This window comes from Aotus nancymaae, unplaced genomic scaffold (genome assembly GCF_030222135.1).
Source record: "Aotus nancymaae isolate 86718 unplaced genomic scaffold, 86718_ANA_hifiasm-v0.15.2.pri h1tg000059l, whole genome shotgun sequence".
Lineage (NCBI taxonomy): Eukaryota > Metazoa > Chordata > Mammalia > Primates > Aotidae > Aotus > Aotus nancymaae.
This window is the reverse complement of record NW_026988473.1, coordinates 1,524,437-1,542,421: the sequence shown is the minus strand read 5'-3', so window position 1 is coordinate 1,542,421 and position 17,985 is coordinate 1,524,437. Positions and strand designations below refer to the sequence as shown.

Sequence of the window (17,985 nt, the reverse complement as noted above, 5' to 3'; positions counted from 1 at the left end):
TTGCACTCCAGCCTGGGTGACAGGAGCAAAACTTCATCTCAAAATAAAATTAAATAAAATTGAACAGTTAAAAATAAAAATAAAAAATTAGCTGGCTGTGGTGGTGCACAACTGTGTTCCCAGCTACTCAGCAGGCTGAGGCAAGAGGATCGCTTGAGCTTAGGAGGTCGAGGCTGCAGTGAGCCGTGATCGTGCCACTGCACTCCAGCCTGGGCAACAGAGCAAGATCCTGTCCAGAAAACAAACCAAAAAAAAAGGTGACATTGTGGGAAACAGTTTGGTGATTTCTTAGGGTGTAAATATTGATTTACATATGACCTGTCTCTACTAAAAATACAAAAATCAGCTGGTTGTGGTGGTGGGCATCTGTAATCTCAGCTACTCAGGAGGCTGAGGCAGGAGAATTGCTTGAATCTGGGAGGTGGAGGTTGCAGTGAGCCGAGATCGTATCACTGCACTCCAGCCTGGGCGACAGACCAAGCAAGACTCCATCTCAAAAAGAAAGAAAGAAAGGAAGAACGTAAATGGGTCAGCAGGAATGACTGTCAGGGGACCCTCCTGATAGCTCCCCCACCCCACCTCCCTGACTGCAGGCAGAAGGTGGTGGAGGGCAGCCTGACGCACCCCTTCGCCCTGACGCTCTCCGGGGACACTCTGTACTGGACAGACTGGCAGACCCGCTCCATCCATGCCTGCAACAAGCGCACTGGGGGGAAGAGGAAGGAGATCCTGAGCGCCCTCTACTCACCCATGGACATCCAGGTGCTGAGCCAGGAGCGGCAGCCTTTCTGTGAGTGCTGGCTGCGGCATGGAGGCGTCGGGGGTTGGTGGGTAGAGTAGGGGGCAGGTGTTCCCTCCCTGCAGAAGCCCATGCTCTGGGGGGTCCCCCTCTAAAGGGGACTTTGCTGCAGTGAAGGAAGGTATGTGCAGAGTGCGTGGCTGGCTAGGGGGGTGAGGGTCTGCAGAGGGCCCCTCCTCTGCAGAGCTTGTGGGGGCTATTCCAGGCTCAGCAGTGGCAAGGGGATTCCCAAGGGAGGCTATCTCATTTTCAAGGCCCAGAAGTTGCATATATTCGTGTGTGTGTGCGCGTGTGCGCACACACACATGCATATTAAAAGTATATATATATATGTGGCCGGGCACAGTGGCTCACGCTAATAATTCCAGCACTTTGGGAGGCTGAGGCAGGCGGATCATGAGGTTAGGAGTTCCAGACCAACCTGACCAACACGGAGAAACCGTGTCTCTACTAAAAATACAAAAAAAAAAAAAAAAATTAGCTGGGCGTGGTGGCAGGCGCCTGTAATCACAGATACTCAGGAAGCGGAGGTTGCAGTGAGTCGAGATCACAACATTGCACTCCAGCTTGGGTGACAGAGGGAGACTCTGTCTCAAAAAAATATATATATATATTTTTTATATATGTGTGTGTGTGTGTGTGTGTGTGTGTGTGTGTATATATGTATATGTATGTGCATTTTTAATAGAGACGAGATCTTGCCACATTGCCCAGCCTGGTCTCAAACTCTTGGGCTCCAGTGATCCTCACACCTTGACCTCCTAAAGTGCTGGGTCACACGTGTGAGCCACCATGCTTGGCCCTGCGAGTTGCATATTTATCAATGAATAACCAGCTCAAAGTCAGCAGTTCTCAGCCTAGGGGCTACACAGGGTTATGACAGAGACCCCGATGGTGAAATGTACCAGCTTCTGTGACAGTGGGGCTGCGGCTCTGGGGACAGTTACCCACCCCTACAGGGACCAGGGATGGAGATTTCTAGCTAAGCCATTATAGGAGGTTTGGACTTTGAATTTAAAGGTGGATCCCAGGGGTGGCAGCTGTTCCCAGAGCAGGACCCTGGAGGGTAGGGCTCTCTGCAGCTGTTTCCTGGTGAGAAAGTCATGATCACAAAACCCATCTACACTTGGGGCAGTGTAAGGGAAGGAGAGGTTCATTTTGGTGAGTTTGTTGTTCCAGTTAACTCAATATTTTGGGGCTGCTACACCCCAGCTTTTTCCTGGGAGATGCTGGAAGCAGTTACTGAGTTCTGTTCAATTGCTGTTGGTCGTAGAAGGGATTGGGAGAGTGACAAGCTTGGCCCTCCTGGCAAGAAGGACTGTTCCTGTGGAAGCTGCCAGGTCCACACCTGGCACAAAGACAAGACAAGCCTTTTGCCTAGGAGCCCAGCATCCTTGGGTTCCCGTCACTACCACGCAGGCAGGTCCTCACCTCTGCCGTTGGAGTGTGGGGGCAGGCTTTGCAGAGGGGTGTCCTTTTGGGGACCCAAGGAACTGGGGAAGGTTTTCTAGTCATAGGAGCTTGGTGGGAGGGAGCAGGTGGGGAGGATGCTACTCGATGGGCAGGTCACATCTGGGTGTGAGGGTGGTCAGGAAGGCCACAGCTGGTTTTTGGGAGATTGCAGGCCATCTGGCCAGGCTGAGGGCCTGACGTGGAGGGACCAGGGATGAGGCAGGTGGAGCAGTGCCTGCAGGGAGGTCCCTGATGCCACCTGAGGCTGGGGAGAGGGATACACTGGGTCTGTCACGGGGGACGGGGAGGCAGGGCGCGACTCATTCAGAAACAAGTGATGATCCTCTTCTGGAACCTTCTCTCACTCTATCCTGGTTTTCCCAGTCCACACTCGCTGCGAGGAGGACAATGGTGGCTGCTCCCACCTGTGCCTGCTGTCCCCAGTGGAGCCTTTCTACACGTGCGCCTGCCCCACGGGCGTGCAGCTGCAGGACAACGGCAGAACGTGCAAGGCAGGTGAGGTAGCGGGACGGGGGCGGACGGGGGTGGGCGGGCGGGCAGGCAGGCAGGTGGGGCCTCCTTGCTCCCACTGCTGTCTGAGTACATGGGCTGCAGCCATCGGGGGTGCCCCAGAAGAAGCATCTGTGAACCCTTTCAAAATGATTCCCTGGCGGGTGTGGTGATTCAAGTCTGTGGTCCCAGCTCCTCGGGAAGCTGAGTTGGGAGGCTCACTCGAGCCCAGGAGGTCAATCCCGTTTTCGTTTTTATTTGCCCCAGATATTTTCCTACTTTTTTACTCTCCGCTTGGTGTCGGGCACTGGGCGCTTCCCGGGGCTGTTGCAGTGAGGCAGAGCTCTTCTCCTCTGCGGCACCGGCTGAGGATCTTTCTTTCCAGGTGTCAGGTTTGGGGTGGGCCCGTTGGGAAATCACACATGTTCAGGATGCAGCTCACCTTCAGGGATGCTCCAGGGCCTGGGGTAGCCGGTCTGGGGCCTTGTGAGAGAGGGGGTAACAAGAGATGTCAGAAAGCACCATCCCTGGGACCAGTCCTCCCCGTTTATGTAGGTTGCAGAAGGTGTGGGGGTCAGGGCCTGCTCCCTGTGCCTGTGTCCCACTCCCAGAGATGAAAGTGAGGGCAGGGGCTTCCAGGTGGGCTGGCTTCCAACTCAGGGACAGTCCTAAGGGGCAGAGTCTTGGTTTGGGGCCCCTAGGTGGACTCCCCTGGCGTCCAGTGGGTGGAGAAACCTCCTCCCTACTCCCACTGCTGTCTCAGCACACGGCGGGGTCCTGACTCTGGGACAGCTTCCTGGTCCCTCTGCTCCCCATGGCTATGGTCTGTATTTGTGTTCAGTAGCCAGGGAGTGTGTGTGGTCATGGTGTCCGTGTCTGGTGGGTCTTTTCTCTTCTCCCTGGCAGGGGTCGTGCCTTTGGTGAGGACTTTCCAGGTTCGTGTTTGTCTTTCTCTTTCTGAGAGCAGAGCATCTTTCATGAAGATGTGGCTGTTTCATCGAAGGGTCTGTCCACTGTGCCGGCTACTGCAGGGGATGGCTGGAGAGTCTCTCCCACCAAGGTCTTGTTTTCCCAAGTAGGGAGAGGGGAAACTTGAGAAATGGGGACTTGGGCGGCCTAGTCCTCATGGCTCTGGACCGCACCCCATTCATTCATTCATTCGTCTGTCCATTTACTTGTTCAGCAGGCATTGGTCGAGCACTTGCGTGCTGGCATTGCTCCGAGGCCCTGGGGACCCCACGGTACAGACAGAATCCCTGGTCCCTGACGCTCGTGCTCTGGGGCTGGGTGGGTAGGGGGAGACAGCACAAGGGAGTCCACAAGGGAGTCAGTGCATTAGAAAGGGTGCTTGTCGCCGGGTGCGGTGACTCATGTGTCATCACAGCACTTTGGGAGGCCGAGGCGGGTGGATCACAAGGTCAAGAGATCAAGACCATCCTGGCCAACATGGAGAAACCCCGTCTCTACTTAAAATACAAAAATTAGCTGGGCTGTGGTGGCATCTACCTGTAATCCCAGCTACTTGGGAGACTGAGGCAGGAGAGTCGCTTGAACCCGGGAGGCGGAAGTTGCAGTGAGCCAAGATTACGCCACTGTACTCCAGCCTGGCGACAGAGGGAGACTCCGTCTCAAAAAAAAAAAAAAAAGAGCAAGTGTCCTGGACACTGGCTTCTCCATCACCTCTGGGGCCCCTCGCTGTTTACTGTGCACCTCAGCCTCAAAGGCAATGTTGAGAGAGAAACTGGACCCAGGGAAAGAGTCCAGATGAGCTGCCTTGTGAGTGACCTGGTGACAGCAGGTGTTTGGACCAAGCAGGTTAAGGGTGGATTAAGACCCTTGAGGGGAAGGAGTGACTTGACCAGTGTTGGAAATAGATGCTCGGTGCCGCAAAGAAAAATCAGCACTGAGACAAACGATCTCTCAGCAACACAATTTTTACTTCCTGGGCTGCAGGAAGGGTGCCCTCACTAGCCATCTTGCCACGAGAGTACAACAAACAAAGGAAAGCAGACATTTATTTCTTACACTTTTGGGGTCATCCTTACTGCTGTTTCTGAGCTCTGTTGGGTGGAGCCAGACCTCACAATCTAAACTGAAACCCGATTGGCTAATAACTTGAAAGTTTTCTATACAGGTAAAAGCAATGGAGAGCAAAAAAAAAGGGAAAACAGATGTGTTGCTGAAAAATCCTTTGTCTCAGTGCTGATTTTTCTCTGTGGCACTGAGCGTCTATTTCCAGCAATGAGGTTGGATGAGCCCCTGGTTTACAGAGGTTGAGGGCAAGTCACCGGTCTGGGGTGGCTCACAGCAGGTGGCATAGTAGGTTCTAGTGGATGAGGCCTGGCTCCCAGCGACATGAATGTGCTGCTGCTCCATTCCTGGGTCCTGGTGGGGCAAGACCCTGGTCTCCCTCACAGACTGCCCAGGACCTGCCTGCTCCCTGGAGGAGGGGTGCCTCGGCTGCTCAGCCTCAGCGGAGAAGGATGCTTGGCCTGCCGGCTGCCCGGGAACCTTGGCCTTCTCAGAGTTTGTTTTCTATCCTTTCTGTCTGTCTGTTGAGAAGAGGCTGAACTCAGTGCTGGAGCATTCTGCACTGTGTTAGTTGAAGTCCTGGTGGAAAGGGAAGGAGTGAGGACATACAGGTGCATGATGGCAGGGAGTGGCCACCACAGTCAGGCCTGGGGGAATGGAGGGGAGAGAGCATCACTGGAACATGGCACAGGTTTAAAACAGGCAGCTCCAGCCGGGCATGGTGGCTCACGCCTGTAATCCCAGCATTTTGGGAGGTCGAGGTGGGTGGATCATTTGAGGTCAGGAGTTGAAGACCAGCCTGCCCAACATGGTGAAACCCCATCTCTCCTAAAAATACAAGAATTATTCAGGCAGTGGTGTGCCTGTAATCCAAGCTACTCAGGAGACTGAGGCAGGAGAATTGCTTGAACCTGGGAGGCAGAGGTTGGGGTGAGCCAAGATTGCACCAGTGCACTCCAGCCTGGGCGACAGAGTGAGACCCTGTCTCAAAAACAAAACAAAACAAAACAAAAAACCAGGCAGCTCATCCTGGCCAATCTGAAAAAGGCGGAGCATATACATTCCCCAATATCCACAGATAATCCAGAAAATATCCTAGAAGAAAGCAGTTAATGAGATGGGCCTGGTTCCTCTGCCCCAAGGCGCACATGTGGTGGAGGCTCTGTCAGGAAGCAAGCTGGCACACAGATGGACAGTCAGGTCAGACCTGGACTGAGTGTGGGACACAGCAGCGGCTGAGCCGAAGACTCCTGTGCTGGGGACGTGGCTGCCGGAGCTGGCAGTTCAGAGGTCTCTCTCAGGAGGCCTGAGACCTGAAGGACTAAAAGAGGGAAAGGTGAGAAGGAACAGCGTGTGCGGTGGCTCTGAAGCAGGAGCATGTCAGTGTTGGGACCGACTTCACGGGGTGTGTGACCTGTGTAGTCACATGAGGTGACCTCTGTTGTTACTGACCTGAAATTCCTATCTTTTGAGTAAGGAGCTCTGTCGTGTAGCGGTCCCCACAGATTCTGTAACGGGAGCTGAAGGGAGGTCTGGAGCTGTTCTCTTACCCTCTTGGTGCGTCTGTCTCCACGTTTTATCGTCTCTTGTGTTTTTTTTGTTCCCCAGCCCTCCCTACATTTTTTCTGTTTGTGACTCTGTGTCTATACGTGCAATTGAACCATAGGCTTCCTGCTGTTTATTTCACTTTATGCATTGCAGAAGTGTTTACGATTACAGGAGGTAAGAATGTATCAAAGACATGAGTTTTAGTGCCTGAAGAACATTTTTTTTTTTTGAGATGAAGTCTTGCTCTGTCGCCTGTGCTGGAGTGCAGTGGCTCACTGCAGCCTCCACCTCCCAGGTTCAAGCGATTCTTCTGCCTCAGCTTCCCAAGAAGCTGGGATTACAGGTGTCCACCACCACTCCCAGCTAATTTTTGTATGTTTAGTAGAGATGGGGTTTCACCATGTTGGCTAGGCTGGTCTTGAACTTCTAACCTCAGGTGATCCACCTGCCTCAGTCTCCCAAAGTGCTGATATCACAGGTATAAGCCACCACACCCGGCCTAGTGCCTGAAGGATATTTTATCAAGACATGTCTTTTAGCTGTCCTCCCTCTACAGGTTGTTTCTCTTCTGAGTTTTTGCCATTTCTGAGTCTCACCGCTGTGGGTTGGGGGTGGACAGGTAAGAGCTGGCTTGGGGCCTGAGCCCTGGAGTTAGAGGGAGCAGGGCCTGGTGTCTGTTACTGCCATCGATTGGTGATGTCTGCCTAAACGCTGTGTTGCATCAGCTGGGGATGTCTGCCCTGGGAGAGCAATGGGCATGCTGGAAGCAGGTGTGGTTACAATCTCTGCTCTTGGGATATCAAAGCAAGGCTGGGTGTGGACATTTGTCGAAGGAGTGGGGATGGACACAGCCCTCCGACAGGCAGATCATGCATTCGTGCCTGTTAGGCGCCTTGCCCTGACAGGGGATCTCACACAGGGAGCTTTTGTTAAGGGTCCCTGTGTGGCTCCCTCATGCATCAGCATTCCAGGAACGGGTGTGGGTCCTGATAAAATCTAGAGTCATGGTTCAGTGAAGTTGTACAGCTGGACAAGCCTGGAGACCCCCAAATACCTTGCCCAGGCTTGCAAAGGGCCATTGCTCATCCATGGGTAGACGGAGCCGTGTGGGTGCCTGACAGGCGGTGGGCGCCCAATGTCCAGCTGCCATGTCCACCATCCATGCCCTTATCAACGTCCTTTTGTCACCATAACTGGCGCTTCAGGTGCTGTGGCTGCTGTCAGGCCTGTGAGAGCTGGGGCAGGGCCTCTGAGGGTCCAGATTTGCCCTCATTGTCCCAGAGTCCTCCCACACCTGGGGAACTGGGCTGTCACTGGGAGCCAGTAAGGGGGTATTGATTTCTTTTCCAACCAGAAGAGGCCGGGGCCATGGACTTAGGTGGAGCCCTGGGGACTGGCCACCCGAGGCTGAGCCCTTCAGAGCATTGCGCTCTTTCTGCAAATGTCACTCCTGGTCTCCATGTCAGGCCCATAGCAGCCCTGGGGAGTCCTCAGGGCTCATTTTCCTACATGGGGGTATGTTGGGGTGGGCAGGGGCAGGCCCTGTGGTGATTAGAGGAGGCTGCCTGCGCTCACAGAGGGTGGGTGGGCCACCCAGAGGAGGAGGCCCTGATGGCTCTGTGGCATGGAGCTGACACCACAGACACCTGTGGGGTTGGACCGCTGGATGAGCAGCAAGCCCTGCCCTTTCTGTTGGAAGCTTTTCCAGTCCAGAGCCGTTGGGGCCACAGGGGCTGAGCACACAGCTCCGTGCTCCGTGGAGACTCAGCCATCAGGGGTCACCTTTCCCTGGTCTTGTGGGAACTGTCTTTGCCCCCAGCCATGAGAGGCACTTTTACCCATAACTCAGTTGGAGCATGACAGGCATGCAGGGGAAGCACATTTTGTGTCATTTAGAGGCCCTGCTTGGGTGGGACTCTGGGCTGGGAAAGTCCACATGCAGCCAGGGCAGGGACTGTTTTACTCTGAGCCTGAATCTTTCCACTTCAGCTCCAGATGCTGTGTGTGGCGTGTTCAGTCAAAGGGAGAAAAAAGCTCCTTGATGAGACAGAAGTATGTAACAAGGAGTCTTGTTTTGCAAGAGGATGGAAGTGTTTTGGTTCACTTTTTTTGTAAGCATGGTTCCCCAGGCTGGCCTCGGGGCTGCCTGGAGATGAGACGGACCCCACGGGCTTTGCGGGAATTAACTGGCCAGTACTGGGCGTGGACGCTGGCTTTTCAGTCTCCCTGCCCTGGACCCTTTCGAAGCTGAAGTGTTCCGGGGGCAGTTGGTGTGGAAAGGGGGAAATATAATTTTCTAGAGGTTTTAGAGTTGAGAAGAAACCAAGATTCTCAGAAGCATTTCAAGGATTTGGCACCGACATGGCTCTCTGCAAATTTGAGATTGTTCTAGGTCTTTCCATATTTCTTAATCCAGAGGCCGAGGGGGATGGATGAGACATGGCTTTGTCCTTGAGGAGCTCAGGTTCCGGTTGGAGGACAGGCACAGCCTGACATTGAAGTTGGTGAGGCAGAGACGGACCTGTGCGTGGGGCTGGCATGGGGCGTGTGCTTCAGTCACAAAGCAGACCACGGCAGCCTAGGGCTTTGGCAGCCAAATGTCCTGCCCTCCAGGTTTTATTCCTTGCCATAAAATATCACATTAAAGGAAAATGTTTTGTTAAAAGACTACACAGCCCTGTCACCTGAGCACAGTAGCTCTCCTCCGTTCCTCCGTGGCCTTCCAGGGCGCAGGCGCCCCTGGGTGTTGTGGCTGTGCACCTGGCAGGCGGGAATTAGCTGTGTAGCGGGGCTGCTGACGGTGCTCCTCACCTCGACTGGAAATCGCCTGGAGATAGAAGCCGTTCACGCACGGGCAGCATGAAGAAAGCATGAAACTCTGTTGCTTGTTGCGGCTGACGGCACGGCTCTGAGGTCCCAGTAGGCAGAGGCCTCCTGCGGGGCACCTCGCCAGCCGGGATGTCAGAGCTGGCCGGAAGGAGTGGTGCCCGTGGAGGGCTGCCAGTGCCTGGGAGCTTTCCTCGCTGTTCTGTTGGGCAGGGGAATTCAGAGTCGGGCAGAGGAGGCCCTGGGGTCACACGGGGATCTCCTCCTGGCTGTGGGTTGGCGACGTCCAGTGTCCTGGGGGTAAAGAATAGAGGGTGTGTGGCGAGGGCTCCGGAGCTGGCCCTGGCCTGGCAGAAACACAGGTAACGGAGAAGGAGGCTGTGCTGGTGGGACTTGTGTCTGTTCTGGAGGGGGCTGGGAGTGCCGCTGAGGCAGGGAGGGTTCAGGATGGAGGACATGGCTTGGTTTGTAGCTGGGAGCCTGCCGAGGGCTGTGGCGGTGAGGAAATGCAGTGTCAGGCAAACCCAGGACTCGGAGCACCTAGTTCCACTTGCGGCTGGCTTTCTGTTTTTAATCATCATGTTGGGACCTTGAGAAAGTGACTTAACCTCTCTGATCTTCAGTTTCCCCATTGGTTAAAAGGGGAGGATTATACTCCCCACTCCATGGGGTTGGAGGAAGACTGTGCTGAGCATTGAGATGGCGCAGGCCGTCTGGGCCAGCGCCGAGAGAGCGGATCTTCCTTGGATGCTTGTAATTAGCAAGTAGCCTCCAAGGCTGGGTGCTGCCAGGAGGAGCTGGGGAGGGGTGAAGGGGCGATGGGGGAGCACGGCTCACATGGCTGGCGGGCTACCTGGGAGGACACAGAGGGGTGTGCTAGGCGCTCCAGGCGTGTGGCTCCCTTGGGGGCAGGGCCCGGCTGTGTCAGAATCACTCAGACTCATGACACATCCAGAGTCCCCGGCCCCACCCCAACCCACCCAGTCCACGGGAAGGAACAGGGTGGGGAGGTGGAGGTCAAATCTGTGAGTTCCCGGGGAAAGCCTGTGTTGTGGGAGGCAGTGCTGGCACAGCAGACACATCTCGGGGTTTGAAGCCAGAGCCTCCGGTGAGACTGAGGGTCCCTGGGACCCCCTCCTGAGTGTCTGGCCGTTTATACTTCGTGGAGTTAGAGGTGAAGACATTTCTATAATGTCTTAAATTCTGCTTTTTCCTGATTTTGAGCAAATGAAAGCCAGCTTGGGGTAGGGAGTCAGGTGCCTTCCCCAAGGAAGGGGCTGAGAGGGTGGCCACGCCAGGACCCCAGGGGATGGGAGTAGCATTCCCAGGGACACACAGGTGGTCCCCTAGAGGCAGGGATGCTTGGTTTGGGGGTCTCCACGCTGCTGGGTGCCTGCAGGGCGGCACTATTCACCTGGCTCCTGAGCTGCAGGGTGACCGCTGGCCCTGGGCTCTCTGTGTCCTGGCTCCCTCGCCCCTCCTGAAGCAGCTCCCTTGAGACAAGGCGGGTATGTCCCATGAGGAGCCGTCTGCCACCCAGCGTGGCTGGGGGCTCGGTGGGACCATGGCGGTTGCGATGCTGCTTCTCTCTGCACCTCAGGGTCACTCTCCTCCCCAGCAGTCGAGTGCAGAGCCTGGGCCTCCGGGCCTCCCCGCCCCCTCCACACAGCCCCAGGACTGAGGCAGCAGCTGGCTTCGCTTTCTACCATGTTTTTCCAATTATGTGGAGTGAGCTAAAAACAGCAGGAGTGGGGCCTTGTTTGGGAGTTGCCACCGCCATCCTCGGAAGCGGCTGTCCCTCACTGCCACCCCTCGGGCCCCATCCTCTGTGGAACGTGCCCCTGTTGCTTCAGCCCTCATCGCCCCGCATCCCTCCTGGTTGGGGGCCTTGGGGCAGTGGGCTTAGCGGCGTGCGCCATGCCACTCTGGTCACACGTGCCCAGGCCTGTGGTTCTTGGGGTCCTGTCCAGAGGGTGGCCAGGCTGTGCTCCCGGCAGTGCCCAGATGAGGCTGGGGTGCGGCTTGGGGATTTGCAGGCCACCGGCCACAGCTCCCCCAGACAGAATTTTAACAGATGTTCGTCTGTCAGGAACAGGAAACAAAAAGACGTCGGGGATGGGGTGGGGGCGGCGAGAGGAACAGAGGGGGCCACTGTCGAGCCTGACAGGCAGACTGACAGCTGGAGCCGACGGCTTTGTCCGTCTGTCTGTCCTGGCGGATTAGCCCAGGGAGCTGGGCCCGCTCAGCTCGGGGCCGAATAACGGGTGTTTGTTCCTAGAGTCGGCTGTCTTGTCACTTATCAGGGAAGTAGGTCAAAGGGGAAAAAGAAAGGAGGCCCTGTGGGGCCGAGTCTGCCTCTGCCGGTGATTGGCGTTGACTTTGCAAACAGAAGGCAGCTGCTGTTCTCAGCCATGGACCGTGAATTTTTAATAGCAAGAAAATCAGCTCGCACAGTTCAGAAAGTCGTGGAAGGAGCCTGAGCGCTCACTTTATTTTTTTAATTGAGGTATAACTTGCAGGCAGTAAAATGCACACATTGTAATGTGTACATTTGGATTAACTTTGACAGTTGCATATGTCTGTGTAACTACCACCCAGTCCAGACAGAGAACATTTCCACCACTGGGAAAGTTCCCGGTGCCCCTTTGCAGTCCTCAGCCCCCGCCCCCTCCACCGCTCTCCTGACTTCTATCACTGTGGATTAGCATTACCTGTTCCAGAACGCCATGGAAATGGAGCCACAAAGCTGTGGTCTTTTGCTTCTTCGCCTGAATCCTCACGTTCAGAGCTGATGCAAGAGGAGAGGGGCGCACCAAATCCCTAGAGAGAGCGCTGTCACCATGGGGCAGGGGCGCAGGTGGAATGGCGCCTCTGGGGTGGGCGAGCTTCCCGGGTGCCCTTTCCACAGGCTTGGAGTTAGAGCACCTAACTCCAGTGACTCCGGTCACCCCGGCCACTGGCTTTGTCCCCTGCAGCCTCTCCCGTGTCCCCCTTGTGACTGCAGCCTAAGCCCAGCTCCATCCTGACCCCAGACCAGCTCTGGAGCTCCAACAGCTTCCCTTTATTTTCAGAGGTGGGTTTTGTGCTTGCAGGGTGCTGGCCCTGTTGGGACCCCCACGTTGCCCAGAGAAAGCCCCTGTACAGCTGCAGGCACTCCTTGGTGATGGCCCAAGAATCCTTGTTTGGTTTCACTGACCATGCCCTGCACCCCCGCTCTACCTGCCCAGTTCCGTGTGCCCTGGGGTCAGTGGTAGAAGATCCTGCCCCTGGGCCCCAGGTGTGCTGAGCCGACTCCTCGGGCTGCTGCTCACCTGCGGAGAGAGACTAGAGGGCTCCAGCTCCCTTCCTGGCCTCCACTCTGTTTTTCTGCCTTTTGCCACCTATACCAATGGAAATGTACAGTTTGCTCTTCCCTGACACACATCTGAGCACGGACCTCCCTGCCCTGCTCATGCTGTGCCTGGCGCCCGGAACACCCTTCCCCTGCCTCCTGCCCCAGCACCCCTCCATCCAGATACCGCTCCTGCACCACCACTCCTCCACCCGCACCCAGCCCTCTGAGTGTGACAGGTGTACCGGGCTCTGCTCCCTCCTCCACCGGGGAGCAGGAGGGTGCTGGCTTCTTCCTCTTCCTGTGTCCCACGGGACCAGCGTCTGGGTCCAGGAAACTTGCTGGGAGAGTTCGGTGACACCTTCAGGAGTGTTTGAGAGCTGAGGTTCTTTGGTCTCCAGTGGAGACGGCAATGACTTTTTTGACTTTGTCAAGAGAAGCCCTCCATTGTCCCCTCTGTGCCACCTCTGAGGACTTGATTGAATGCAAATCAGAGCATCTGAGTTCTGCCTCAGCCCTCTACTGTGTGGCTGTGAAAGGCAGGCCTGTGTGCCTTGCTGACCTGGAAGTTTCCAAAAGACAGCATTTGGGAAAGGAGTTATAAACTGTAGAGTGCCCTGCACTTGTGTTAGGTGGGGCCGCGTGAACTGCTGATAGTCGCTGTCTTCCATCACGCAGGGCAGTGGCATTGTCACATGGTTCCATTCTAATCCATTATTTTGGCCACTGCCATGGAGGCGAGGTGGGTAACAGCAGTAATGTTTCTTGGGGGCCACTGCAGCGGTCACGGTCCTGAGTCCTGTACCTGGGCACGCCTCCTGGGAACAGTGTGAGGGGTTGTCCATGGCTGGCCCTGCTTCTTTTTTTTGAGATGGAGTCTCGCTCTGTCACCCATACTGGAGTGTAGTGGTGCCATCTTGACTCACTGCAACCTCCGCCTCCCGGGTTCAGGCAATTCTCCTGCCTCAGCCTCCCGAGTAGCTGGGACTACAGGTGTGTGCCACCACGCCTGGCTAATGTTTCATATTTTTAGTAGAGACAGGGTTTCACCATGTTAGCCAGGAGGGTCTCGATCTCCTGACCTTGTGATCCACCTGCCTGGGCCTGCCAAAGTGCTGTGATTACAGGCATGAGCCACCATGTCCGGCCGGCCCTGCCGCTTACATAGGCCTGAGGCAAGCGGTGCCGAGAGCTCACTCAGGTCCGTGGAGGAAGGGCGCAGATAGGATTTGGGCCTGGGCGTCCTGGCCCTCAAGGCTGCCTCCACAGTGTTTCCCTTACAGTGGGGTGGCCTTATGAAAGGCGCAGCCATGTCAGGCCAGAGCCAGCTTCAGGGGCCACAGATGGTGTCATCAGCAGTACGAGTAACCCCTGCTGTTCATTGAGCACCTACTGTGTGCCTGGGCTCAGAAAGGTACCCTGTGCTGGCTTTTAAAGAATCAAGTCACTTGCCTAAAGGGGGTAATGTGGCCTACATTTTCATTTAAGTCACCAACTGTTTTATACATCCACACCCTGAAATTCTTAGGTTTTAGGCAAAGATGAAAGGGCTGCCCAGGCTTCATTTGCCCAACAAAGCCATGCTTCACTTGCGAGCCTGTGTTCTCTCAACAGGTCCCCGGCGAGGGGGTGCAAGTGTTTAATACCACAGGGAGGGCCGGGCACGGTGGCTCAGGCCTGTAATACCAGCACTTTGGGAGGCCAAGGCAGGTGGATCTCCTGAGGTCAGGAGTTCGAGACCAGCCTGGCCAACATGGCGAAACCCCATCTCTACTAAAAATAAAAAAATTAGCTGGGTGTGATGGTGGGGGCCTGTAATCCCAGCTACTCTGGAGGCTGAGGCAGGAGGATCTCTTGAACCTGAGAGGCAGAGGTTGTTGTGATCCTAGATCGCGCCACTGCACCCCAGCCTGGGCGACAGAAAGACTCCGTCTTAAAAAAAAAAAAAAAAGCTAAACTGAAAAACAAATACACAGGGAGGGTCTGTGCCCTGGGGCCTGGTCACAGGCATCCCACCTTGCTGGGGGCCCCATCCCCTCGAGTCTGGTATGTGGGAAATAGGTCAAATTGCTCACTCAAGGTCATTCAGTCATAGCATGGGGCTGGGAGAGGGAGTCAGGTCTGACTGCCAAGGGAGCGGGCCTGCAGCCCATGGGACGTTACTGCCTGCCTGTGGGGGTGGCTGTGTAGCCATGGGCCTGAGGTTGTGGTGGGGCGTGGGGCAGAGGCAGACAGTGGGGGGCCATGGGGGACTGGCTGGCACCAGGGGTTGGGAGTGAAAAGACCTGGCTGCAGGTTCCTTCCCGAGGCCGGCACTGAGTTGGTCACTCTCTGGCTTCCCTGACCCCAGGCAGAGCAGCAGCTTCCCTGTTTTAGGCTAAGCTGACGGAGCCCCTGACTGCAGGCCAAGGTGCCTGTCGGCTGCTCCTGGCAGGCTACAGCGTCTCTGCGTTCGCTGGAAGGCCCTAGGCACTGTGCGAGTGACAGCAGCCGGCCTCAGGTTCCAACAGAGCCATCCTCGGGCCTAGCCATTTCCTCTGTGCCTGTGGCCCTGTGGTCACCTGGCACAGGTTCCCGGGTCAAGGTGCTGGGCTGTGGTCGCAGCATTTGCCCCACCACTTACCCCTAGGGGCAGTGGAGAAACTTAATCAATTGCTAACTAACAAAAATAACCTGGCTGCTTGCCAGCTGGGAAGCTGCTGCGGCCAGGCTGTTTGGCTTTGGGATCTGTGCAGTGGACAGCGGCCTACACTGTGACCCCCTTCACCCCAAGCGCCCCGGTCTCGGAAGGTGGCCAAAGCCCTCTGCCTCCTGTGGGGCACCTGAGAAGGCGGCCCTGGAGCTGGGAGCAGAGCTGGGGGTGGGCGTCTGGGCAGCAGAGAGAGGCCGATTCTCAGCTTTTCCTGGATCTCAGCTTTCTGCCACCAGTGTGAAAGGAAACCCGGAGAATACAGCCATCCTGGGCTGCTGCTGCTGGCTATGGTGGGAGGCCTGTGGTGGGCGCTCCGGGCGGACGCTGGACCTTTCTTGGGTGGCCTGTGGCCTGGGAGCTGCACTTGGTTCGGTGCAGGAAGGTTGTAACATTCACTGTGAGTGCAGGGGTTGCCGGGGCCCTGCGGCAGGGTGACGAGGTGGGATGGAGGTGTCTGGAGCTGCCCTGCCTCCTTTTGCCAAAATAACAACATTTATCTTGTTTGTTGTGAAAAAAAACTTTTCCCACAGTGGGGCGTGGAGGGTATTAGCCGTGATGACCTTCTGAGTCCCTGTGCACTGCTGACCTGTTGGCAGGGTCTCCTCCTCCTGGGTCTGGCAGAGGTGGCTCAGGCCGCTGGGCTGCTGTGTGCTGGGCTGCCATGTGCTAGCCAAATAGCTCCTGGGGCTGCAGGTGGGTTCTTTCGGCCCATCCCTTCCATCGCCTGTTCTTCCTGTCAACACATCTCAGACCCTGGAAACCAAATGAGCCTTCGCTACTCACGCTCCCGGGCAATTCAGTGGAGGGGTAGGTGGCTCATTTCCCCACGTTGCCCCAGGAAGGGGGCCTTGTGCCCTGCATCCTGACCCACCTCCCTTAGAGATTGAGAGCTTCTAAGGATAAACCTGTTCACCTATGTTTCAAAGGCTTATTTCTTTCCTTTTATGTCATTTATACGTTCACTGTAGCAAGGAAAACGTTATAAAAAGTAGTGAAGAAAATAGAAATTACCCATTATTTTGCCACCCAGAGTTAGTTGTGTCCTATGCATCTTTTTTCTGTGCACTTCAAAATCGACTTTTAGGGTCAGACACGGTGGCTCACGCCTGTAATCCCAGCACTTTGGGAGGCTGAGGCAGGCAGATCACTCAAGGTCAGGAGTTCGAGACCAGCTGGCCAACATGGCAAAACCCCATCTCTACTAAAAATACAAAAAAACAGCCAGGCGTGGTGGTGGGTGCCTGTCATTTCAGCTACTCAAGAGGCTGAGGCAGGAGAATAGTTTGAACCCGGAAGGCAGAGGTTGCTGTGAGCTAAGATCATGCCACGCCACTGCACTCCAGCCTGGGCAACAGAGCAAGACTGTCTCAAAAAAAAAAAAAAAATCGACTTTTAGGTGATTCATTCAAACTGTGTGTGTAATGTTGTATCTGATTTTTTTTCATTTATCATTTATGCAAATTCCTACATCATTACCTCTTTTCCAGAGCGGGCTGTTCCGTCACTTTGAGTGCCCTTGCTTAGGTAAAATACATAAATTTTATTCAAAAATATTTTGGGGGCCAAGTGCGGTGGCTCACACCTGTAATCCCAGAACTTTGGGAGGCTGAGGTGGGCAGATCACGAGGTCAAGAGATAGAGACCATCCTGGCTAACTTGGTGAAATCCCGTCTCCACTAAAAATACAAAAAAATTAAATCCCAGCACTCTGGGAGGCTGAGGCGGGTGGATCACGAGGTCAGGAATTCGAGACCAGCCTGGCCAAGATGTTGAAACCCCGTCTCTACTAAAAATACAAAAATTATCTGGGCGCGGTGGCACACTTCTGTAATCCCAGCTACTCAGGAGGCTGAGGCAAGAGAATCACTTGAACCTGGGAGGCGGAGGTTGCAGTGAGCCAAGATCGCACCATTGCAGTCCATCTTGGGTCAGAGTGAGACTCCGTCTCAAAAAAAAAAAAAAATTAGCTGGGTGTGGTAGTGTGCGCCTGTAATCCCAGCTACTTGGGAGGCTGAGGCAGGAGAATCACTTGAACCTGGGAGGCAGAGGTTGTAGTGAGCTGAGATCACGCCATTGCACTCCTGCCTGGGTGACCGAACGAGACCCCATCTCAAAAAAAAAAAAAAAAAAGAGGGGGGGTACATTTAACCTGTCTGCAGGTTCTTTTCCCTTGAGTTTTGCTGCTATAACGAAGCCGTGGTGATGTCTGGACGCATGAACCTCTATGCATTGCTAGCTGCTGCTTCAGCCTGTGTTCTTAGGAAACGCTCGGGTCAGCATCTCCTAGGCTGCTGAACAGGAATCCCCAGGCGCTGCTTCACAGCTCTTCAGGAAGCAGTAGATGCCTCCACTTAAGGGGCAAACGAGCCTTTCCACCTTGCTGGCAACTCCGGGCGGCTCAGTTCTGTTTGCATATGACTCAGAGGTTACCCATTTTCCACATTTACTGACTGCTCTTTCTTCTGTCAATTTGTATTTATAGTCTCTGCTCATTTTTTGCCAGGGTTTTGGTGTTTTCCTATTGACTTGTATGCCTTTTAATTTTTGAAATAACATTAATAGACTTCATTTTTTTAGAGCAGTTTTAAGTTTACAGAAAAGGCACAAGTACAGAGTTCCCTCTACCCTCTTTCCTTCTCCCCTCCCCTCCCCTCCCCTCCTCCCCTCCTCCCCTCCTCTCCCCTATTGTAATTTATTTTCTGATATTGTAAAAGTCACACACGGCTGGGCGCAGTGGCTCATGCCTGTAATCCCACCACTTTGGGAGGCCGAGGCGGGTGGATCACCTGAGATCAG

General features: G+C 55.0%; 1 protein-coding gene across 2 annotated transcripts in view; it reads left to right on the top strand.

The window, feature by feature from the left end:
* Positions 1-17,985, top strand: part of LRP5 (LDL receptor related protein 5) — a 136,077-nt gene that overhangs the window by 46,401 nt on the left and 71,691 nt on the right. For both annotated transcript variants that reach the window (XM_064364661.1, XM_012452959.3), the window contains exons 4-5: positions 594-790; positions 2,636-2,767. In XM_064364661.1, coding sequence (XP_064220731.1) covers positions 594-790; positions 2,636-2,767 — 329 coding nt within the window. The remainder of the gene's footprint in view (positions 1-593; positions 791-2,635; positions 2,768-17,985) is intronic.